Source organism: Rutidosis leptorrhynchoides, unplaced genomic scaffold, assembly GCF_046630445.1.
Source record: "Rutidosis leptorrhynchoides isolate AG116_Rl617_1_P2 unplaced genomic scaffold, CSIRO_AGI_Rlap_v1 contig150, whole genome shotgun sequence".
Taxonomy (NCBI): Eukaryota; Viridiplantae; Streptophyta; class Magnoliopsida; order Asterales; family Asteraceae; genus Rutidosis; species Rutidosis leptorrhynchoides.
Window position 1 is genome coordinate 35,868 of NW_027266402.1, and position 25,079 is coordinate 60,946.

At 34.7% G+C, this 25,079-nt stretch overlaps 6 protein-coding genes across 6 annotated transcripts; 5 read left to right on the forward strand and 1 right to left on the reverse strand.

Moving 5' to 3' along the window:
* Nucleotides 1-1,317: 1,317 nt before the first annotated feature.
* On the reverse strand, nucleotides 1,318-3,470 carry LOC139881409 (ferredoxin C 2, chloroplastic-like). The gene is given in 7 exon segments (XM_071865886.1): nucleotides 1,318-1,362; nucleotides 1,507-1,551; nucleotides 1,837-1,905; nucleotides 2,293-2,381; nucleotides 3,121-3,184; nucleotides 3,328-3,450; nucleotides 3,453-3,470. Coding segments are annotated over 7 exon segments (453 nt in total).
* A 48-nt stretch (nucleotides 3,471-3,518) lies between these two features.
* LOC139881410 (uncharacterized) lies at nucleotides 3,519-5,279 on the forward strand. Its single transcript, XM_071865887.1, has 3 exons — nucleotides 3,519-3,578; nucleotides 4,549-4,635; nucleotides 4,989-5,279. The coding sequence occupies exons 1-3, from the start codon at nucleotides 3,519-3,521 to the stop codon at nucleotides 5,277-5,279; spliced, it is 438 nt and encodes a 145-aa protein (XP_071721988.1).
* A 2,921-nt stretch (nucleotides 5,280-8,200) lies between these two features.
* LOC139881411 (AP-2 complex subunit mu-like) lies at nucleotides 8,201-11,656 on the forward strand. The gene is made up of 13 exons (XM_071865888.1): nucleotides 8,201-8,283; nucleotides 8,442-8,619; nucleotides 8,915-9,005; nucleotides 9,229-9,323; nucleotides 9,503-9,592; nucleotides 9,671-9,719; nucleotides 9,799-9,937; nucleotides 10,097-10,213; nucleotides 10,324-10,414; nucleotides 10,493-10,635; nucleotides 11,075-11,189; nucleotides 11,439-11,483; nucleotides 11,576-11,656. Exons 1-13 carry the CDS (start codon nucleotides 8,201-8,203, stop codon nucleotides 11,654-11,656), a joined length of 1,317 nt encoding a protein of 438 aa, XP_071721989.1.
* A 2,171-nt stretch (nucleotides 11,657-13,827) lies between these two features.
* Nucleotides 13,828-16,444, forward strand: LOC139881412 (AT-hook motif nuclear-localized protein 8-like). Its single transcript, XM_071865889.1, has 6 exons — nucleotides 13,828-14,248; nucleotides 14,297-14,386; nucleotides 14,470-14,522; nucleotides 14,821-14,952; nucleotides 15,890-16,051; nucleotides 16,139-16,444. The coding sequence occupies exons 1-6, from the start codon at nucleotides 13,828-13,830 to the stop codon at nucleotides 16,442-16,444; spliced, it is 1,164 nt and encodes a 387-aa protein (XP_071721990.1).
* A 2,487-nt stretch (nucleotides 16,445-18,931) lies between these two features.
* Nucleotides 18,932-19,342, forward strand: LOC139881413 (uncharacterized). The gene has a single exon (XM_071865890.1). The coding sequence runs from the start codon at nucleotides 18,932-18,934 to the stop codon at nucleotides 19,340-19,342; it is 411 nt and encodes a 136-aa protein (XP_071721991.1).
* Nucleotides 19,343-23,452: 4,110 nt separating this feature from the next.
* Nucleotides 23,453-23,983, forward strand: LOC139881414 (uncharacterized). Its single transcript, XM_071865891.1, has one exon. It carries the CDS (start codon nucleotides 23,453-23,455, stop codon nucleotides 23,981-23,983), a length of 531 nt encoding a protein of 176 aa, XP_071721992.1.
* The last annotated feature ends 1,096 nt before the right edge of the window (nucleotides 23,984-25,079 follow it).

A 25,079-nucleotide genomic window follows, 5' to 3' on the forward strand; every position in this document is an offset into this window, starting at 1 on the left:
CTCTTCATCTGAAAAAAAGCAAAACATTATCAAATACAAGCTAGAACAGTCTTGTCCAACCTCTAGCTTGGAGACCAAACATCACATTTGCTTCACTGGAACTGTTGCTCTATGTTTTCATGTTGTAAGACCTTAGCTAAGCGCAATGTATGAGAATTGCATCTACTAATCAACATTAGGTAAATATAATACAGTAACTTACTTTTTCTTATAAGCTGTTCTCTAAATCAATTTCAACTTCTCTTTGCTGTTGCAACTTTTGACAGGCAGGAAGACCACATAGTTTCATGAGTCTGACAATTTTTCTTCAGCTCAGACATCAGTTTTTTTTCAAGAGCAAAAGTACCATCTCTGAAGTTTACCCAAAGTCATCTTCACGAGTCATTTGTCAAAAAGATTATTATCAGGAAGCATATTCTCCTCTGCTGGTTTAAAAGCTTGGTACCACACCATGAGGCATCAGTTTTTGTTTGTGCCAGACCAAAGCACCCAAGTGTGGACCCTATTTTTGTCCGACAAAGAACTCCGTCTTCTAACTCAAACTTGCATTATGTAATGCTGATGCCAACATGAGGTTATTTATTCGTGGCGTAAATAAATAACTACATAAATTATTACTTGATAATAAAAATAATTAATAGCTTATGTTAGGATAATCCATACTCCTAATAACTAATAGCATATCGAGTAATTAACATGTTCCATATAGATGATGAAGGGCTAGAACAATAAATTATTGACCCTTGGACAGCGTTATGTGGTTTACTGTCACACTCCATCCCAGGTGATGTCAAATCAAGCAAAGATCAAAATCGTTTCGAATTTGATCATTTCCGCATCTCAGGTCCACTGAGATAACTGACAGTACAAGGTTTTGCACGAAAATGACAGGAATGTTACATAAACTGACCTTGTTTGGTCCACATTTATGTCTCCTAAGGCCGTTGATGAAGCTTTCAGTTTACACAAAACTTATGTGAATAAGGCATAGAGATATATACACCATTCGAAGAATCTAACAGGCAGAGATTACAGTGACGTAATAAAAGATTTTGGAAACATCATTGATACATTCGCATAAAATTAGTACATGGAAGAGTTGTTTTGAATCTCAGGAACCTATTATGATCCATTCACCAACCAAACCATACATGTTCCTTGCATATCATAATGAACTACGCCAACATACATATCTAGGACCAAATGAGAGGGCAAGAAGCTAAAATTGGAGGGCAGACAAGGAAAAAAGTCGAGGGAGAAAGCATACACAGACTTCCCTTGGTAAATTCTCACTAGAAAATCACTATTCTATATGGACTATTCATCAGCCATAGCCAACTCCAATGCATAGTCGTCTCTTTCCTGCACCATCGAAAAATGTATTATTTAAATTTAATAGAAAAGGTAGTGGATAATTTTCTTATTTAGTGTCTTTGTTTCATTATTTCCATTCTCTAATTTACAGTTATGTTAAAAAGTTTTAGATTCCAGGAAATCATAACTTACAATTGGCCCTCGAGCAAAGTATCTGCCAAACTGGAGCCAATACACCTGCAAATGGCAGCAGTTCAAAAATTCATCAGTAATGTGAAGAGAAAAGCATTATGTCACTCTACTAGTATGCTTCTTTCTATTTCCTTTTATGTCGCTCTCCCATAACCCCATTCCCTCGTCTCTCCTCTTCACCCTCTCATCTTATTGACACTCGCCATTAGAGTGCAGTGTAAACATTTCAATTCAAGTGACAATCAGACCACCTTCGTTTTACTTTGTCCTAATATACTATATAAGCACATCTCATTTCTGAATCACAAGGATATAAATCTTAAACATTACCTCGTCCTCATCCTGGGTTTCAACTTCAAGATCGGAGGATGGAAAACCCACACATAGAAGGGCATACCCCTGCAAAAGTCAATAAAACTTTGATCAAAATAATCCAGCATAATAAAATAACTCTTGCTCCAGATGCAAAAGAGAGACCACAGCCCCTTCTAAAGAGTTTCTTACACCCGTGAAAATAAGTTTTCTGGAACGACCATCCATCCAAACTACACCAAAGTATATAGTATTTCAAATCTTTATTTCACTTCTTTTATTGCATCAACCAAACTAAGATGTAGATCAGGGTGTTTGCGAAATTCATTGACCATACAATTCTAGATTACAAATTCGGAAATTAGTTACAAGGACACCAAAATCTTATGTTTCAAGACAACTAGTATTGTTTGTTGATAGATAATTAACAATTTCTATAAGTTATTAATGGTAACCAAACAATACTAAACTTGCCTTGTCTTTTAGTTCAGCAGATATCCCTAGCGCCTCTGGCTGCCTGATTTGCCCAGATTTCACACGCACAGCACAGCTAGTACAACAACCTGCAGAATAGAAATAACACCATGTTAAAACATTTGTTAACCAACAAACACCCAGGTTTAAATTCACGACAAAGATCCAGTTGGCAGCCATTTAAGCAAAGAACAACAACAAAATTTAATTCCAAAAGCCAGTCAACAGAGAGTTAAGCATTTTACCAGCTACATAACCAGGGGGAAGATGAAAGTTCAAAAACTTCTACTTTATTGAAGTGTAATACAGTTTCTATAACTGCTTTAAGTACTAAATAACATTAACGAAGATAGTCAGAGCTAAAGGAAAGGACAGAAAAACCAAGTAGAAAGTATATTACCCACTATTAGAAAGTTAAGCATTATTGTTAGACCATATTTATCTCAAATTGGACTTGTTTCCTTGGCTAAATCAAGTGAATCAGGGAGGCTAAGAATGTAGCCACCCTGTATCTCAAGTCTCAACTACATTTCCCATGTATGATGTATCTCAATTCCCGAGTCACGCTCCAAATACCAAGTCAACTTTTATGTTCCAAGTCACAATAAAATCCTAATCCTAAAGTTCAGTACAGCTGCCGTCTTCGAATCAATTCAAAGCTCAAAACACTATGTCCGCATGAATGCACCCACTGATCGTCTGAGCAGTGCATTACTACATTATATACTTAAACAAAGAAAGGGGAAAAGAAAGACAATAACAATGGAGCATGCAACATCATGAATGGTACTAAAAAGAAAAATCTTTTAACGAAACGGAGATCAGTACCATGCCTGCAAGCGAATGGGAGATTGATGTCTTGAGATTCGCCCGTGTGCAATATATATTGATCCTGCATTACAATCAAGAAAGCCCATGTACAATAAAATCACAACAACAGCCAAAGTACATAATCATGGTAAAATGTAGCAATTTCTGTTAGGCATATAATTAATATTACAGCGAAAACCCGAATCCAAATACCGAATTCGTTACCTCAGGCACGAGAAATTCGTGAACGACTCCCCGTTGTCTGTCGTGGACAGTGACCTTATGCGTCGGTACTGATTTGGGATAGCTTCCGCCGGCACCAACTCTAGTGTTTGCTTCAACGGCGGCGGTCGAAGCTCCGACGACATAGCTTTGACGCGAAATTTGAAGGAACTAGGATTGGAATTCAAAAGCTGATGGATTGGCGATTTCCGGTAGCTGGAAAAGCAGGAATTGCAGGGAGCGAAACGGAGAAGGTCCATGGAATTGGAATTCAGTTGCCGGGATTTTGAGAGGATAAAAAAGTAAATAAAATGGCGGGAGTGTTGATATGCTGCTTTTTTTAAGACAGTTTCCACCGTCGATTTAGTTTAATATGGGAAATCCGACGGTTAGATTTTGTCATTTGGTTCGCCGTGTAAACGGGTGGATGGAATAAAATTATCCTTATCCATTGTTATATTAGGAGTAAAAATTTATTCTCCTTTACAAAATTAATTTTATCTTCATGAGATAAATTTTTCATATTAATTTTACTTTTTTTTAATTTCGATTTTTCTTACGGTCGACAGTAATGAAATTACTCGCATACTTACTATCAATATATGAAATGATAAGAAATTGACTATAAATTTGTTTTCGTTCGATCAATAAGATCAAACCCCCTACTTATAATTTAAAAGATGAAACGATGGACCACCCGGTGTCCTCACTTCTAGCGTTCATATATATTCATATTAATTGTCAAATGTTAAAAAAAGAATTAATTTATTATCATAAACTTTATCTTAACCTTTTTCTCCTTTCTTTTTATAGAATAAACTTTATCTTCACCTAAGATTTGGCCCAATCTTATTTATTTAACCTTATAATATGTATAAATTAAATAAGGCCTTTTAGAGAATACATTAATTAAAGTAAGTCCTTAGTTTTGGATGGTGTCAAATTAAGTTTGATCCAAACGAAGAATTTGTTCGAGATTGTCACGGATGCAACCTGTAAGGGACGCGTGGCAGGAGGGAGCATTACACGTGGCGAATCCTGCAACGTGTCACCACATATTTATTTTCTTTTCCATAAAAAAAGTACGCATCGTCACCAAAAACAAACACATAGTATAATATTACTATACACTTTGCTTATATATATAGGTAAAATAAAATCACCATGAAAATGTTTATATTTGGTTTTATAGTAAGCTTTAAGAGAGAAGTAAGTTGAAAGAAGAATGTATGGTGCAAAGAAAAGATTAGTAACTTGGCTAGTGCCGCCAAGGAGAAGGTCAAGATTTGTGGTGCCAAAGTCGACGAGAAGGTAAATTTATATACTTCACTTTTCTTAAGCATATATATTACGCATATATATTACGGTAATTGGATTCATATGGTCAACAAACAATATGAGTTTGATTTTTTATAAAAGAAATAGCAATTAATTAGGATAGAGATAGAGGTAGTATCAATTTAAATTCCATATGTATATATATAATTGTATAGAAAAATATATGATATTACCTACAGATAAATCTCTTAATATTGTTTGAATCTATTTATAAAATTTAATTAATTAGACGGGGAATGAATTTATCGATAATATAATTATATGTCACATAAATTATTTATGTTTGTGAGGTTATTAATGTATCGAGTATTATTTTACGTCCTCAGGCCGAAAAGACAACGGCTAGAACAAAAGAAGCAAAAGCAATAGCGCATGAGCGGAAGAAAGTGAAAGAAGCTGAAGCTAAGATGGAGTTGCATCAAGAAAAGGCACAACATGCTCAGCAGAAGCTCGACTCTAAATATGGGCTCCACCACCACCACCACGACGTCGCGACTCATCAGCCGGTGCTTGGCCACGCGCCGCCGGGAACAACAGGACACCATCACCTTGGCGGTGGTACCACTGCTCCTTCCTATCCGCTTGGTGGACCCCCGCCTGGACGTAAATACCTCTAGAGTGGAATTGATGAAGTGTACCTTTGACTTTTTGTTTGTTTGTTTTTATTTTGCCATTTGCTTTGTTTGCGACGGCATGTTTGTAATTTCGTCTCCCTAGTCAAGTACCGATGACACTGCTGTGTGTTAAATTATCACTTAATAAAAGACTAATCACTCTATAATAATTTCCTCGTTTACTTTCTACCTTGTGAGTTGCTATAGTAAATTTTTTTTTTTTTTTTAAAAAAAAGGAGTTGCCATGGTTTGACTTAACTTAGTTTTAAATTTCTTGTCGAAAAAATAAATTCCTAATGGCTATATTCGGAGAACTCAATTTATCCTTTAGGCTTCTCTGTTCTCTGCTCTGTTCCATCAACCTTTTATCAAAAATTATTTTTAGCTTATTAAAATGTATTTTATTTTCATTAATCTATATGTAATTAATCAATAATATTTATTATTTTAAAACTTATTAAGTACTCAATTAGAAAATGACAAGCACATATTTATCCAAGGTTAAATCCACCAGATTTGAAGTTTTTTTACTAAGTTACTCTTTCTTAATTGAATACATATCTTCAATAGTATTCTATGAGTCTGCCTTGCTTTTTGGGAAAAAAAAATTGGCTTTCCTATTCTACCATGGCGAATGATCTTTCCCGGAAAGAGTCGATCATGGAAAGAGTCCTGTGAAAATATAAATTTATTATTTATATAAATTTGTTACTTATAGATTAAAAGTTCTTGAACTAAACAACCACACGATTAATAGATGGAAAAATGGAACAATAAATTGAGGATTTTAGTATTGGCTCAAAAAGTTGCTATTTGTGCTCAAATTAGAAAAGCTCTTTCAAATCATGTTTTAAAAAAATAAAATTAAAACTTTACAAACTAGAAATTACGTTTGAAAGATAGATATAATGAATTAAAACTTTATTCGATGCAAACTTGTTTTTCATTAATAAATGATTGGGTAATACAAGAATTGGGGTTTACTTAAATTTAAAGCATGTTCAATCACTAAATCAATATAGGTAGTACAAACTCTATAGAAGTTGATTGATTGTTGGATCGAGCCTATACCTCTTCACGGTTAATGAGCGTCAACTTAAAATCTTGTTAAAACAATCGATGTAATTAAAGGTGTGGTAGATGATGTATAATAGGCAATGCTCGATCATTTTCTCGAAAACTTTCTATAACAGATAAAAAAAACTCTCTATAATAGATACTATAAATTTGCGAGAAATCCATCATAATTGAAGGCAATAACCAAAAAGCCATAGGGACACATTATTCTAAAAAAAGAAAGACCCATGACTAATCATAGACCTGTCCATATTTTGATATCGAGAGGAATCGACAACTTCAATCCTCAAAGCAATCTTGAAAGCTAGTCTTCAATTTCAGATCCGGAATGCGTACTACCTTAAAATCAAAATCATGGACTACCATCACCAAACATAAGAGTTATACTAACTACGAACAAAGACACAACTAAATATAAATCCGATGGCTGCTATCTATGATTTTCCATGAATGGAAAGAAAGTTTTGTTGGATAAAATTTAATTATCTTATTGTGATTATGAAATTTTTAATTGACATTATTTTGGGATATAGAAATATTTTTGGCTGATCAAATATGAATTCAAATTTAAATAGTCAATAAATCTGAATTTATTTGTCAATTACGAACGATTTTTTTAGTTATAAAATCAGCTCATTGTGTCATTAGAATCTTATTCCAATTTTCGAATTTTACTGTTCATTGAGTCAAAAATCATCTTTACATTTTTCTTGTGTCGGAGAGAGTTTGGCAATTTAGTTTCAAGAACTTTTCTCCAGCAAGTGCAGCTGTTCGAAAAATAATTTCGTTATATCCTGGGAGTTGACTGCCATATACGTTTTGCACTAAATAGCGTGACAATCACAACTTAAGGAAACGATTCCATAATCGTACCTCGATCTAATATCATTTTCTTTTCGTTATTTAAATTCCTAATGATGAAATTGTATGTTTTGATTTAATATTTGAAGCTGTTGATATGTACCTATCTGATCAGTTTGCTCATATGATTGTGTTACAATTCATCGTTAATTAATTGGTTGTGTCATTAATTTGTTTGTCTTACTCCATCATATATACGTTCTGCTCCTACGTGTTTTGTTTGTCAATTTGTCTTTCATGTTGTTACTGTATATCTACTTATAAATTACCACAATTGTTACGTAAGAAATCTTATTCATATATATTTGAGTTTCTGGTGTTCATTCCCATCGTCTATTTAATCGAATCTAATTCTGCTGCTATTAATGATTACTTCTATCTCAAAATAAATACAAATTTTTACATGTAATTTGTATTGAAAAATTTACATCTATTTTGGGACGGAAGGAGTATATTATTTTATCATTTGTTTATGGGCCAATTGTCAACAAGTTTTTTGACAGGTTATAACTCATAACCTTCAAATTGGACACCTCGGCCAGATGGAAGAAAGGCAAGCGCTATCATTTGTTAAGGACGAAATAGCTTGAAAAGTATAAATACGAGGAAAATAATTTCAAACAAAGAAAATTAAGGACGATCGAGGCAAAGAAAATCAAACATTAGGGACGAAACTCAACTCCAGTGGCCAATCTTAAGTATTAACACGTCAGCATTTATTTTGTTGAATAAAATTGCTTACTTTGACCGTAACGACCATTTCTCACTTCCGTTTACGTTTCCAGCCTCAACAAACTCCACTGTGCTTTTCTACCAGAAACCGAAATTTCAGTCGAAATCAGATCAAAAAGCGTCCATCTCGGTGGCTCTCCGATTCAGATCGCCGGCGTTCCTCATCGTTGATTGAAGAAGATCAACCTCTCTTTTCGCTCAGCTCTGTCCCGCGATCCACTGGAATATCATCTTACACCGCAAAGTACAATAGAATGCCGGTCGCTGCTTCAGCGATCTACTTTTTGAATCTCCGGGGCGATGTACTCATCAACCGCCTCTATCGCGATGATGTCGGGTACTATTCAATTAACACAAAACACTTTTAGTTTCATTTTTAAGCTATATGTATGTAATGCGTAAATTTCAAGAGCTTAATAGGTGATACTGGGATTGTTAATTTTGGATTAAGTATGTCTGAGGCCTTTTTTGTTTGTGTGTGTGTATTTGATGCAGTGGGAACATGGTGGATGCATTTCGGATGCATATTTTGCAGACAAAGGAACTTGGCACGTGTCCAGTTCGACAGATTGGCGGCTGCTCCTTCTTTTACATGAGAATTAGCAATGTTTACATTGTCATTGTTGTCAGCAGTAATGCTAATGTCGCTTGTGCATTCAAGTTCGTTGTTGAGGTATGCTACATATTTATGTATCTTCGCGCATGTAAATATGTTCTGGAAATTAGAGCTGGAAAATGCTGAATTAATTGCTGTTTGAACTGGTACCTAGAATGCTCTTGTAGGATTGATTCATATTGACTTTGATTTATCACTAGATGTCTTATGAGTTATGACCGTTTGATTTTGAGATGCTTTAGAACCATGCTTACACGACTCTTTTAATTCTAATTTCATTGCTATAGGGAGAAGACACAATTTGTTTGTTTCCTCGCCTAGCTCACACCAGTACCAATTTCTGTGTTTTCAGGCAGTTAATCTGTTTAAGTCCTACTTTGGTGGCGCTTTTGATGAAGATGCTATTCGCAACAACTTTGTTTTGATATATGAGTTGTTGGATGGTAAGCAATCTGGAAGGATGTTAAATGTGTTTGAGCTGTTTATGAGTTCATCTATTTAAGTCGTACATATGTAATAGTGCATGTATTCGAGCTGTTTATTACTTTATTGCATCAAGTATTTATGAAATTGTGTCATCTTCTTCTCTATAATGTGAGACATTTGCTTAATGTTAAAGCCGTCCCACAATCTGATAATTGGTGGCCTTCAACCTCTTAATTGCAGAAATCATGGACTTCGGCTACCCCCAAAATCTTTCTCCTGAGATTTTAAAGCTGTATATTACACAAGAAGGCGTTCGCTCACCATTCTCATCAAAAGTAAGGATTTATTTATATGTATGACCTGCAAATAATGTTCCAATGAGACGACCAAGTCCATTGTTTCCCACGACTTTCGAGATTCATGAAAAAAAATTCCTGCTTGTTTGAAAGTGAAATCAAAGTTATGGGTGAGGAAGCTGAAGAGTTTAGTTAATGATTTTGTGTGCAAAATGTAGGCAACGGATAAACCTATTCCAAATGCAACTTTACAAGTTACAGGGGCTGTTGGTTGGAGGAGAGAGGGCCTTATGTACAAGAAAAATGAGGTGATTCAAATTAACTATTTCCTGCAGTCCTCTAGCTCTTAGAATCACAATTATACATCTAATGTTCATTTATTGCAGGTGTTTCTGGACATCGTGGAAAGTGTAAATCTTCTTATGTCATCTAAAGGTGAGTAGTTGGTTTTGGAAGTAATTCAGTTAATTGTTGAATTAAATTTGGCGCTCATGAACAATTTTTGTTATTATAGGCAGTGTTCTTCGTTGTGATGTAACTGGGAAGGTTCTTATGAAGTGCTTCCTTTCTGGGATGCCCGACTTAAAGTTGGGATTAAATGATAAAATAGGCCTTGAGAAGGAGTCACAATTGAAGTCTCGCCCTACTAAGAGGTATCATTTTACTGTAACATGTGTTACCTGTCAATATGGCGTGTTCAATTGTTCATTCACTTGAGTATATGCAACCAAACGTTATATCACATTGGTTTTTAAATGGTGATATGGTTTGTCTGCTTTCGCACAATAATCACTCCTGTGTATTTTGTGCAGTGGTAAAACAATTGAGCTTGATGATGTCACTTTCCATCAATGTGTGAACTTGACAAGGTTTAACTCTGAGAAGACGCTTAGTTTTGTGCCACCGGACGGTGAATTTGAGTTGATGAAGTGAGTAGGACAATCTTTCCTCATGGTTTAAATTTTGCTCTGATTTAGCCATTTTACAAATTTACTATTTATTTACTTCGGACTGCTCAAAATTGTTATTATTGACACAGGTATCGTATCACCGAAGGAGTTAATCTCCCGTTTCGTGTCCTACCAACAATAAAGGAACTCGGTCGAACACGAATTGAAGTGAATGTCAAGGTTTGTTCTTTGAATTAAAGTTGCGACCTCCTTAGCATTTGTTACTCTGCAGTTAAGCTCATTCATCTTTAATTTCAGGTGAAGAGTGTTTTTGGTGCAAAGATGTTTGCACTTGGGGTGGTTGTGAAAATTCCGGTACCAAAACAAACGGCAAAAACTAGTTTCCAAGTGACATCAGGCCGCGCGAAGTACAATGCCTCTATTGATTGCATAGTTTGGAAGTGAGTATTTTTTAAGCTTCGTCTCATTCAGAACATATAAATGTATTTAACTCCATGCTCCCTTTCCGATACAGTTCTTAAAGAGGATTGTCCACTGAGTCAAATAATTCAATGAGTGCGTTATTTAGATGACTTCTTTATTCATTTCCTGGCATAACTTTTTGAAGCAATTTTGAAAAGAAGTAAAGGGAGCCAAATTGCTTTTTCTAAAGGTCTTCCTTAATCCGAGATTACATCACCAAGAATAATGTTTCAGCATTTAAAACTTTTATGGTTATTCTTTGCATACTTTAATCAAAAAACTTCTGGCTCTTCCTTTGTTATCGCCAGTTTCTGTAAAATAAAGACGTTGCCATATGATTTTACTTTATTTTGTAATATGCTTATTTTAAATTCAGTCCAGATACAATTGCTTAGTGTTTTATTATTTGCCAAACAGGATAAGGAAATTCCCAGGACAGACTGAGCCAACCTTGAGTGCTGAAGTTGAGTTGATTTCAACAATGACAGAAAAGAAGTCATGGACAAGACCTCCAATTCAGATGGAATTCCAGGTGCCTAATCAATTTATTTATTTTTTTCCTTTTTTTTAGTTGTAACGCATTGTGACTGTTAGGTCAATGTTTAGCATATCTTCAATGAAATCTGTTAAGTTGTTATTTCACGTTTTTGTCACTGATTATGATTATATAAATAAAAGAAGTTGTCCCATCTTCCCTTGGTCTCAGTTCAACGAACATTTGAGCTTTTTTTTCTTGTCATTTATAAACGGAAACCGAGTGATTTTTCTTTTTCCACTTCAGGTTCCCATGTTCACAGCATCTGGTTTACGCGTTCGTTTCTTAAAGGTACGTGTAGTTTTTGATTTTACAAATGTTCCTTCCTTATACTTTTCAAGATAGCTTTGGTTTGATTGACCTCGTGGTCTTCTTACTTACAGGTGTGGGAGAAAAGTGGATATAATACTGTTGAATGGGTTCGTTATATCACGAAAGGTGGTTCATATGAGATCAGATCTTAGGAAAGTTTATTGCTTTAGCAGAATTGAGTTCCCCCTTCTTCTTTAATTATTTTTCTTGGTAGTATAAAGTGGAGTTTTCCCCATATGATTATATATATTCATTCAAAACTGAATATTTTTTGTTTAATATAAGATGTGTTGTAAATGCTTTGCAGTGTTAGTTTTGTTGGAACTATAAATTGGAGCAATTTTTTTTTTTTTTTGGCTTTACACTGAGATAAACATTAAAAACATTATTCATAAAGTTTGCATTTTTATTGTTATGAAAGTTTAAGGAGTCTATTTTACATCCAATAACATGATTCATTTCGTCTCAAAATGAAAATAGAATACCATTTTGTTCTGACATGAAGTGGGTATTTTCTTGATTATGAAATTTGATGGTTTAACTTCAATGTGTTTGTTGGGTTTATGTAACATGTTCATTTTGTTTCATTTCAAACACCTATGAATTATATTTTTTTTGTCATATTTTAATAAAAACAAGTAATTCGACGGTGTTTGGAATTAGAAATTCGAAGATGTCTGGAACTAAAAGGAGCACATTTTAAATAAAAACGAACCGATCGCTTTCATTGAAATTTGGAACATGAAAATGGAAGATTTATGCACGACTTTTTGAAAATGAAATTGAGTATAGTAGTTTCAAATCCAAGTAGCTCGCTTTCAACAGCTTTAAAAGCACACAACACAAAAGAGATATCTCTCTTCACGCTTTTTGCTTGATTTATGGCAACTTTTTCAAATCGGTGGAAAAGGCTCTTATGAGCTACATGTTCCCATGCTTATGAAATTGTTGACAAACAAGCCAATAAAAATCTTCACATCATGATCATCCAAAAATAATTATTTTTGACTTCTTGATTATTAATCTCTAATCACCCACATTTTGAGTTAGATTACAATTACATGTTTGGTTTTTTCCTAATCCAACAAAAAGGCTTATTTTTTCAACTAACCCATTTTGCTGACAAGATATTTTACATCTAATTGCACGCATTTTGTGTTAGATTACAATTACATGTTTGGTTTTTTGCTAATCTAACAAAAAGGATTAATTTTTCAACTAACCCATTTTTCTGACAAGATACTTTTTACTTCTAACAATCTAAACATCAGGACATCACCATTTACCATTTTTTTTAACCCTTCTATTGGGGTAAATAAATGAACTTTTGTTTTTAGTAAATGAGAAGAGTTGAAATAGGGGAATAGTGTTGCTCTTCTTTTGACGCATGGATTTAGGTGAGTCATGTAACATGTGGAGAGAAGAGAAAATTTTCTAAGTGTTGGAGAGCAAAAGGCAATTTTTAACTCACAACCCTCTGTTGAATAAAAAAAATAATGACAGTTGTCATCTCAGGGTGGTAATAATAATAATAATTCTACAAAAAGTGAATTTCACTCACTCATAATAATGACTGTCTATAAACTTTGGCCACAGTATGGTTCTGAATCGATTCGAATTAAAATCAAATCGTTAAAAGATTATATTTAATCGAAAAATTTACGATTTGTATTCAATTTCATAAATTTTACAATTGTAAAATATAAAATTTGAATTGGAATCGGATCGTGGCCATATCTGTTCCGCGATAACTTATTTGTTTTTTTTATAAAAAAAACTTATTAGTTAATGTTAAAACGAAATTAGAGGATTCATTCATTATCTACGTGTCACAATAAGGAGTGCCACGTCATTCCGAGAGAAAAAACAAAAACAACCGAACTCCAGAAACTATGGGCAGTATGATGAACATCACTCATTCACAACTCTCTTCATTGTTGTTTTCTTTCTCTTGTGAAATTGTATTTGTACCGTAACTTTTTAGAGAGAGAGGAAGAGGGTAAAAAAAAAATTAAAAATTTGATCTTTAGAGAGAGAAAATGTGACTTAAAACCCTAATTTTAAAGTCACAAAGCACAAAAACCCTACTTTTCTTTTATTTATAATTTAAAATTGGGCGAAAAAAAATTAAATAAATAAAAGAAAAAAAAATTAAATTTTTCTATCACTCTCTTCTTCTTCTTCTTCCTCTGTTCTCTTCTGGGTCTCTCTGTTTACTACCACTGCGAGTAGTAGAAAATAACTGACGCGCCGTTCTCTTTACCTACATTTTCGCCTCTTGATTTTCTCGCCGTCCAAACAATCTGGTGGAAAAGAAAAAAAAATGGATGCAAGAGAAATTCAACAGCAACAACAACCGCCGCCACAACAACAGCAGCAGCAGCAACCACCGTCAAACATGATGATGAATCACAATTCGTTTCACTCCGGTAACCCTTCTCCGATGAAGAGTCCTAATTCTGCTTCTATGATCTCTCAAACTGCTCGATTTCCCTTCACTTCCATGGTCCCACAACCGCAGACGATGGATGGTGGTAACGGTGGTGGCGGAAACGGTCACGGCGGAGCAGGAGCTGGAAGTGGCGGCGGCGGCGGCAGTGGTGGTGGTGGGTTTGATGGATCGTTGAGGTTTAACATAGAGCCTGCGAAGAAGAAGCGTGGCCGTCCCCGGAAGTATACTCCGGATGGCAACATTGCCTTAGGATTAGCTCCAACTCCCATGGCTTCTGCGACTGTATCTCGAGGTCCCGACTCCTCTGGTGGTAATGGCAACGGTGGTGGTGGTGGTGGAGGCAGTGGCGGTACACCTGGCACCGACCCTCCTACCAAACGGAATAGAGGAAGGCCTCCGGGCTCCGGCAAGAAACAACTCGATGCATTGGGTATATATATTTGATAATGTATTAACTTTTTTATGTAATTATTCGTTTGCATTAATAAAAATTTGTGCTTGTATAATGAACAGGGGTGGGAGGTGTTGGATTCACACCACATGTCATCATGGTACAAGCTGGAGAGGTGAATTTCATTCCATTGTTGCTTGTTCGTGTTATTGTCTTCTGCCATTGCATAACTAAAAGTTGGAACTTTGGAATTCTTCAATGCCCAAATCACCCAAATGGTTTATGTGATTAGAATTGATTGTTGTCGTGTTGAGATTTCCATTTTGTTTTAGTTGTGCATAATCCCACTAGTGCATTCGCTTCTATTGCATATTTGTACCTTTTAGGATTAGAATTCCTTGAAAGCTTTGTGATGGTGATAGTTCGGAATATATGTATTTGTGCTTAGTTTCTAAGTACGTTCTCTTTTGCAGGATATAGCTGCAAAGATTGTGGCTTTCTCTCAGCAAGCGCCACGAACAGTCTGCATTCTCTCAGCAAATGGAGCAATATGCAATGTAACGCTGAGGCAACCAGCAATGTCTGGCGGTACTGTCACATATGAGGTACATTAGATCTTTGGTCTAATATCTTTGGTCTCATGTTATGCAAGGATTGTCAGTGCTTCCATAAGATGGATTGCCAATACAATTTGAAAGATTTTTACATTATGACAACGTTTATACTACAATGTGGTTGTAGTGAAGCATCAGTGACCTACATGGACATTTTTTACCTTTTATTGATGTCATAATGTGTCTGTTCCCCCATAATATTCCGTGCCATTCATTTAGATGGTCTAGGTAAATATACTTTTTCATGGTGGTTGGGACGAAATATGATTTCATCAATAGTTTTGAGAACAAGTAGTTTGTGAGATTAATCATGAAAGTACGTTAAAGGCTTGAAAAGAGAATTTTAGTTTTTTAAGAATGAATGCTGACGATATGAACTTATCGTAATGTTTTGACATTGTATTTTGGGAGTAGTTTTTCCTTTGATTAAGTTTAAACTGAAAGACATGTCAACTCTGTGGTTCCATCTCTCACGAAGCATATGATCCACGGTTAACATCATATATGAAATTACTTGAGATGCTTGTCTGGTATGACTTTTAAAGTTTTGTAAGGCTATTAGATATAAAACTGTAATTAGTATTTGAAGCATTTGTTGCTCAAGTCAAAGACAAAAAAACTGGATATTCATAATTAGCTTAAAAATATAAGTGTGGGAGGTACTCTGTGGTCGATGGTCCTCAGCGTGATGGGTTAAATGGTTGGTTCTGTTTACTGGGCATAAGCATCTCAAATTTGGTTTTGAATGGATTATAAAGAATTGATTTCCTGGGAATTTGGGAGGTTACATATGTATACTATAAGATAAAGTATGTATATAATATAAATTATATTGTGGATAAGAATGATTATATCATGCATTGTTTCATCAGTCAATGTTGATGTTAAGTCTGAATTTTTACTCATGAATTGTGCACATTTTTTGCAGGGCCGATTTGAAATCATATCACTATCAGGTTCCCTTTCACTTTCCGACGATAATGGTAACCGTAGTAGAAGTGGTAGCCTGAGTGTCTCCTTGGCTGGACCAGATGGTCGAGTTTTGGGTGGAGGAGTTGCAGGGATGCTTATGGCTGCCTCTCCGGTTCAGGTTTACATCTCAAAAATCTTTTCAACTGTCTAATCTACAAAATTACCAATTCCTGATATATCTATTTTATCATTGTCCATCCGGCAGGTCATCGTTGGCAGTTTTGTCGTCGACGGGAAGAAAAACTCCACGAGCGCTTCGAAACCGGGTCCTTCTCCAACATCAGCTTCCCATATGTTGAATTTCGGCGCACCAGTGACGGCAGCCAGCCCTCCTTCTCCGGGTGGCTCCAGTGAGTCCTCCGACGATAACGGCAGCAGCCCGCCGTCTCTCAACAGGGGCCCGCCCCAAGGACTGTTCCATAATCCTGGCCAACCCACCATGCATCACCATCCTAACATGCACATGTACAGCATGCCGCCGCTATGGGCAACCGGTCCGACCCCTCAGTAATCACCGAGTTGACTCAGTCAGTTCGAGGTTGCTCGTTTGTTCTTGCTTGCATAGGGATCGGAGATAATAGCCGTTGTTAATCCCAACGCTAACGTGAATTAGTTTCTTTTTCTAGTTTCTGGTAATCTTTTAGTTAACTTGTTTCTCAGGGTAGTTTCGTTTCGTTTCTTTTTTCCTTCTAATCTTACTTGAAGATGGCTATTTTGGTAGCTGAGACATGCCAAGTGATCTTGTTGGTTCCAGATGCTTTTTAATTTCGCACATCTCTTCTTCTTTTCCTTTTATGTTACTGTTCACCACCTCCATCTTTAATTAAATAACGTTTTACATCAACTTCTGAAAACGTCATCTATTTGGAGACGGAGGAGTATCGTCAGGTTAGAATATGATTTCTGTTGTCCGAAGTGATTTCGCATACATTCTTACCAGCCCTTTCTTTTTTTTGATGTTTCTGAATTGTGACTGATAGATGACATTTCGAAGTTGTTTTCGGACAGACAGGTCCCGTTCGATCAATGTGTCGATATGAAACATTAAAGGTTGGTCCTTTATGCACATGGTCTGAAATTTCAATACATGGAAGAATGTGTTTAATGAGTTAATGGTCCTTTTGACAGCATATTGATAATTCAGCTTAGCATTGAATTCAGTATTATTGAAACCTGTAAGCTCTTGACCAAAATTCAAACCTTGGCTTTGTGGGACCAGCGGCTGGTCACGAGCTGACAGAATATCTAATCTTATAGGCTATAGTCAAAAGAAAAAAAATGGGTTTTTCTAGCTCGATATACGAATAGTTGTCGTTTTTGAGATAAATTTTGTCAAACAATAATTATCGTTTTAATTATCATTTTCAGTTGAATTAATTAAGATAGAGGTAATATAGAGCGCAGTTTAATCCTTCAAGAGACCATGTCTTTAATTATTGGAAAATGGATTTTGAGTGAGTAGATTTATATTAAATGTCATGATAATATTAATAATTATTTAAAGACGGAAAGAATCGTTATTATTGTTAAGTTGGAGATGAAAACAAAGTGAGAAGCCGCGTGATCGATTGACAAAAACAATAATAATATCGGTTAAGCTGGCTAACAACAACCTTATTTTTGGAGACTTGTTGTCACCGACAACTACTGGCGTTTTGAAATCGTGTTGTGTTGTCCTCTCCATGTGGCCGCCGGCAACAAATCTTCTGAGAAGATTACTCAAATAATTTTGATAAAATATAAAATTACTTCAAACTAAAATTAGTTTTAGATATCGGCTTATCCGGTGCAATGTATGAGCTACACGAAATAAAAGAAATATCAATGTATTCGATGGAAAATATCGATTTGTATCACGATACGTATTCAGATACGGTCAATATCTACAACTATGTTTTTAAATCATTCTTAAAATTCTGTCAAAATGAATGCATGGTAATCTGGTATCACTTGACGAAATTGAATCATTTTACGCGGACAGTAAGCTAGTCAAAGTATTTCAATTTGACAATTATGGTACATTCAGGTAAATGTAAGTTTTTATTTTAGTATTAGATTTTTATGAATGCCGTTGATTTGGAAATTATGACTTCGTAGTTTCGTTCGTTTATGCAACTTTGAAGCTCCATGATGCAAATTAATACAAGTGTGATGGGTCACTTTCTTAAGTCGGCAATCAATTCCAGCTCCTACCACCACCATCTTTCCGTAACGGCTAGTTAGCCACAAAACAACAACCAATTAATATAAATTATTGTAAAAAGTCACAAGAAACACCAAATTAATCAACCTCTATTAACTAAGCATCTAATACAAATAATTACTTAGCTTATAAATAATTAATACCACATACTTACTTTAAGGTGGGTCTAATTATCCACGCACTAAAAGACTAAATACACGCTTTTCATATCATCTCTCATGACGGATTTAGCCATAAAATATTGCCTGTAATGTATGTATGATATTTCTTTAGCCCGTCGCAATAGCATAAATGTGTATGATTTCATTAGAATTTCACTAGTATTTAGGTATGTATAAAAATTTATAGCCCTCGTTGCATCTCCCCTTATTCATCCTTGTCTCTCACAAAATTTCTTGCATCTTTTACATTTGCTGATCCAAGTTTGCAGAATGGAGAGTCAGAGAGGGGGAAGAGAACAACCTCCGAGAGAGATGGAGGGCAAATTGGCCATTTCAGTTAAAAAATAGTGTGTTTAGACATTTGGTGCGTGGATTTAGACTTATCAATTACTTTATCTTACATACAGTATATATATGCAGCTCTCACCAAGGACCTTAGTTGGCCTGTTCAAATCCGTGACCCTTTCAAACCAACTTTCCTTTCTTGGCTTTTAATACTCTCAAACAATTTCATGTCATCTTCATAAATAAATCTATGTAGCTATAAATAAATAAATACACACTTACATATATATATAGAGAGAGATATACATAGTATAGTCATATTAATTTAAGCTTGGTTTATTTCAAACATATGGATTGTTTGGTGTTGCCGGTGACAATATTGAGGAGGAGGTCTATGCCGCCGTCTCGGAAAGGCTACCGGCAGCTTCGCCATGAGGGATACGACGATCCGCCCGTTACGGTTGTTGTAGGGAAAGAGAAGAAGGAATTCTTGGTTGAAGCATTTGTATTGGAAGAAATTCCGTTTCAAGTCTTGATGAGTATATTGGAGAAGAAAGAAGAAGAAGAGAAGATTAATGATGTCATTAAGGTTAATAATAATAATAAGAGAAAGGGTTTTGATCATAATAAGAGAGTGATTTATGTGGACGTGGATGTTATATTGTTCGAGCATATGTTGTGGTTGATGCAAAATGATTGTTCATCTTTGTTTCAACTTAATCTCAAGGAAATTATTGACTTCTATGCTCTAGATAATTAGCTAATTAATTACACGTCAAAGATGGATTAAGGTATACTTCAATATTACTAATATATTTTGAGACTATATAGTTATATCATATATGCAATCTCTTTTCTTCTTGTTTTTTTTTTGGTTAAAGGGGATACTTAATTACATATGTAAATAAACTCAAATGTATACTTAATAATTAATTAATTAATAAGATCAATGAAGCAGTGAACTAAATACCAATTTCTTGATTTGATTTTATGTAGTTGTTGTTGTACATTGAAATGTTGTAACAATCTTATAATTACAACTAGTCTTCCTCTGCATTCACTGCTAAATCTGTTCACTCAACTTTGTTTATTTAGGTTTAATCGAATTATTATCTTTTACTAACCAAAGATCAAAGAAAAACAGCTACAACCATCAGATAATTCAATTAAAAGGATGTGAATAAGAGATTAGTAAAAACAAAATGATTTCAGCGAAAACATTTTGTTTAAGCTTTGAGTGGCATTTTTCGACACAAGTTATACGTTGATTCTTCGCCATCAGTCGGTTTGGACCTACACGTTGTTTCACCTAAATTTCACCCTGGTTATGGATAGATCACCCAAATATGGGTTCATAAGTAGTGAGTAGCGACAATTTTCCTACTACGGCTCTGATGGGCTCCCTTAATCTAGCCACACTGCCTATAAAAGTAGTAAAAACTGATCTCCTATCTAAGTACGAACAAGAGGATGTGGTGCGAAGCATGATAGGAATGTAAAGGAAAAAAATTTCTATTTAAAGATTGAGAAGAATATTTGTGGATTAAGTTGAAAATATCTATAGGATCAATTTATAAGTTTGGTTTTAATAGAAACTGATTTAGATTTTCTTTCTTTTTTTCTTTTTAAAAGCAGGAATGATGGGAGCGCCGCACGCACTGCACCTATGCGCCGACACGACGGTCCTACGGTAGACACCTTTGTGTTCCAACAAAAGTAGAAATTGACACACTTTCCTTGTTGACACGTAGAAGTAGCGCCCGTACGCATTTGAATTGAGTTGTCGGCTCATTCTTCAGCAGACACGTCGTGAAAGACCTGATCTCATCCTCCACCGTTTGGGAGTTTACCATTTCATGTTCTATTTCACTACACAGTCATCATATGATTGAAGGACCAAATTATCCATCAGAATGAAAAGCGCACACAAGTAAATATAAGGAGCCTGATTTGAATGTCTATGGCTATATCTGTATATAGACTATATAGTTGCATACATGATTTGTCCATTCCCCCAATTGATCCAAAACATTTTAACCACATACAGAAGCTATGAATATTTCATCAAAAGAAGAAGAAGCTATCTCATTTGGCTTTTATATGGGCTTACAGATCTAGGCCCAAAGGATGGACTTAGCCCAATAAGGAACCATTACAGTTATTATTATTATGAATTCTTTTTGAAGATAAAACTATTTAGTAAGTATCTCGCAATACATACGTCAATATTTTTATATTAAAATGATATGTATCAAAAAGTTGTATCATTTTTGATTCTGTATTTTATATGGATCATGTAAATCTCACGATTCAATGATGCGATTCGGAATTTTACGATACAAACGATTCACCGAAAAAATATATTTAAATAAATTTGGGATAAATTTATAATATTTTCTGAACGGATTTAAGACCCTTGTACTTAATGTCAAAAAAATAGATCCAAAAAATATTATTGATATTAATTGTTAAAATTAAAGAAAAAAAGATTACACTAAATGTCAAAGAGAATGAAGATGTAACTAATAAAAATATTAAAAACTTCATAATTTTGAATGATGATTATCAGAAGATCAATCTCAAAAATGATTATAAGATTTAAGAATGAATGAAAAGATAATATGGTAGCTAGGTTGACTGTTTAGTAATAGTAATGTTTTGATTTTTTGAAATTAATTTAGATGTGATATATTGATACAATACTTTCAAATTGATTATATTATATTAATTTTTATAAATTATATCATAATAGATGATTAATGTTAATTTTTTTCTCACTAATTCGATAAAATAATATGTAATATATATTATAGTATACACTACCTCTGTATTTGAATAGATGACATTTTGACACTTTTTACGTATATCAATATCATTAATTTTAATACATAAATTATTCTTATTTTACAATTTTATCATTTCTCTTTCTCCATTAAAATATTAATTGTATGTGTGTGTAAAATTAGTGGATGGGTAAAAATGGAAAAAATACATTGATATTCTCAAAAAGTCAACTATTTAAAGACAAAAAAAACTCCAAAAATGTCATCTATTTGTATATGGAGAGAGTATTTTATAAGCTTATAAAAATATTTGTGGAGATCCCTGTTTCGACACCAATTGAAGCGATGGAGCCAATGGGTTCCTCTAGGTCGCAACAATTGACGGAGAAGGAGAAGCCCACAATCGTTGTTCCTGCTGATACTATAGAAGATTCAGCAATTGTCGATGTTCTTCCTGCAGATAATTCAGAGACCTGGGCATCTCTCTCAAGGATAATAGATCTCGAGTAGAGGAAGGTGTTCTGTCATTTATTCCGCCAACTGTTAAGGATGAAACCAAAGTTGTGATATATGACTCGTCAAAATTGAACCTGAAGCTAATAAGTGGAAGAATACTCTTGTGGATCAGTGTTTGGGGGGAAATCGTAGGTTCTACAAACTGAAGAACTTTTTGATGAATCGCTGGAAGGAGAAGGGGCTACTCTCTGTGCACCAAATGAAACGTAATGCGTTTTATCTGCATTTCGACTCTCGAGAAAGTAAGTTTGCTATACTTGAAGAAGGACCCATTACTTTTGATAAGAAACCATTATTGATGAAAGAGTGGAAACTCAAGATGAAAACTCAGTGTCTACTGTCCCTGTTTGGATTAAATTGCCTGATTTTCCTTTTGAATATTGGTCAGTTAAAATATTAAGTAAAATTAGGAGTTGTTGTGATTTTCCTTAGTTTACTACTAAATGTATATTGAATAAAACTAGATTGGGTCATGCCAGAATGTTAGTTGAAATGGAGTTGAAGGAGATTATCCTGAAGAGGTTCTATGTTTGATGAAGATGGTATAGAATTCACTCAAAAGGTGGTATATGAATGAAACCATTAATATATTATAAATGCCATTTGTTAGGACATATTGGTTAGAAATGTAAACCAGCTGCACAGACTGAAGTTTGGGTTCCAAAGAAAATGCAGTCGGCCTCTGCTGTTGTCCCTGCTAAGTCTGTATCAAGTGACATTCAAACTTCTGGAGTCTTTGAGATTGAATTTCCTCCGCTGGTCTCATAGAATACTCTAGGTTGGAAGGACGTGAGTAAGAAGAATGCAGTTAATCAAAAAGAAAAATGTGCAGAAATAATCTCTTCGTCAAGTAGTGGTACTAAGGAACAACCATTAGCCACCTCTAATAAATGAAATGTTCTGACAAATATTGATGTTGTAGTACATGTTGAAAACCTTTCTATAAACTTAAAGATGAATGAGGCAACTGCTAAAGGAATTGTTTTAAGAGATAAGTCAACCATAATTATAAAGACCATTAATAGGAGATCATGATAGGCTTTTGGAATATTAGAGGGTTTAGTGTCCTAATAAAACAGTCAGATGTGAAGACTCTGATTGTTAGAGAAGGTCTGAAAGCATGTGGAGTTATAGAAATTAAAATATATAGTATTGATCTAAATAAGATTTGAGCAGGAATTGGTTTACCATATTGGACGCTTGGGCATAATACTTCCTTTGATAATGGTAGTACGATTTGGATTATGTTTGATCCATCCAAGATTAGACATAAAGTTTTATCAATTCATGAGCAGTGGATTCATTGTCATGTTATAATGGAGGAGAAAGAATTCATGTGGATTGTGGTGTATGCAAAAAATGAACCTGATGATAGGCATGTTTTATGGATTTTTCTTATTACTAATAGTACTTCTATCACTTTACCATGGATTATTCGGGAAGACTTTAATGTAGTCTTAAACAGTGAAGAGAAAGAAGGTGGGTGTGGTCTTGATTTCTCAGCAGTATTAGATTTTGAAGATTGTCTAGTTCATGCTCAATTGGTGGAAATGAGACATTAGGGTCCCTTAATGATTTGGAGTGATAATCGGGATCTTGAAGAGAGGATATGGTGTAGATTAGATAGAGCACTAATAAATGTTCCTGGAATTGACATATATGGTGGGGCTGTTTGTAGAGTTTTACCTGTTGGTATTTCAGATCATTCGTCAGTAATTATTTGTTTGGCTACTTTTACTAGAAACAAGGTTGGCGCATTCAGGTTTTACGATATGTGGATATCTCATCCTAATTTTAAAGATATTATGGCTATTGCTTGGAAAAATACTATGCCCGAAAGCCCTTTATTTCAATTTTGGCATAAGTTGAAAGCGGTAAAGATTGCTTTGAAGCAGTTGAATAGGTGGGAGTTTTTAGCTATTTCAGATAGAATGAATCAGTATAGGGCCATGCTGGAAGGTATTCAACTAGTCTTACCAGGAGATCTCTTAAATTCTGTATTACTTGATGAGGAAAAGGCTGTGCTGGACACTTTAAGGAGCTATTGGAATAGGAATAAAGTTTTTTCAGACAAAAGGCAAGGGCTGATTGGATGCGATTAGGAGATGCCAACACACATTTTTTTTTTCATAATTGAGTGAAAATAAGGAATGCCATAAATTTTATTACAAATCTACAAATGTCAGATGGACGTATCATAACTGATCAGATGACTATTAAGGAGGTAATAATGGCTTTCTATCAGCAATTGTTCGGGACTGATAATCATTGCAGAACACATATTGATCCTGGTGTGGTTGTTAGGGGCCTGTCCTTTTAATAGAAATAGTTATTTCTCTTATTTCTCCTATCTCGGATGATGAAATTAAAAAAAAGCTTTAGATGGGATAGGTGATTCAAAGGCTCCTGGCATAGATGGTTTTACTAGTAAGTTTTTAAAGAAGAATTGGGTCTTAGTGGGAAATAATGTTATTAGAGCAGTAAGACATTTTTTTGATTCTGGCTATTTATGTAAGCAATTCAGTACCACTGTGCTTACAATTATCCCTAAGGTGAATAATCCGAATGGTTTATCTGATTATAGGCCATAACATGTTGCACTGTCATTTACAAAATTATCTCTAAAGTCTTAGTTGTTAGGTTGGGTAATGTTCGTGATTCTATCATTAGTCTAATGCCGTCAAGTTTTGTGCCTGTGAGAATATTTTTGACAACATATTAGTTGCACATGATTTGGTGAGGGGTTATGATAAATCGGGGAGTGAGATTAGGTGTGCTTGTAAAATAGATCTAAGAAAAGTTTATGACTCGGTTTTGTTGGGATTTTTTAGGGAAATGTTGATTCACCTAAAATTTTGTTTTCTTTTCATCAAATAGGTCATGTACTCTGTCAAGAATGTATCTACTCTCTCATGATAATGTATCTACTCTCTCATGATTACTTTCCCGTTAAAAAAGGTTTTAAGGCAAGGAGATCCCATTTCACCCATATTTTTTGTCATTGCTATGGAGTATCTTTCAAGATATTTGTCGGTAGTTCCTGATTTTTTTTATTTCCATCGTGACTGTGCTAGACTGAAAATTAATCACTTGGCGTTTGCGGATGATCTTTTTTTATTCTCTTCTGGTGACATTGAATATGTCAAATAGCTCAAGGATTCCATGGAGAACTTTCATAGAGTTTCTGGTTTGCAAGTG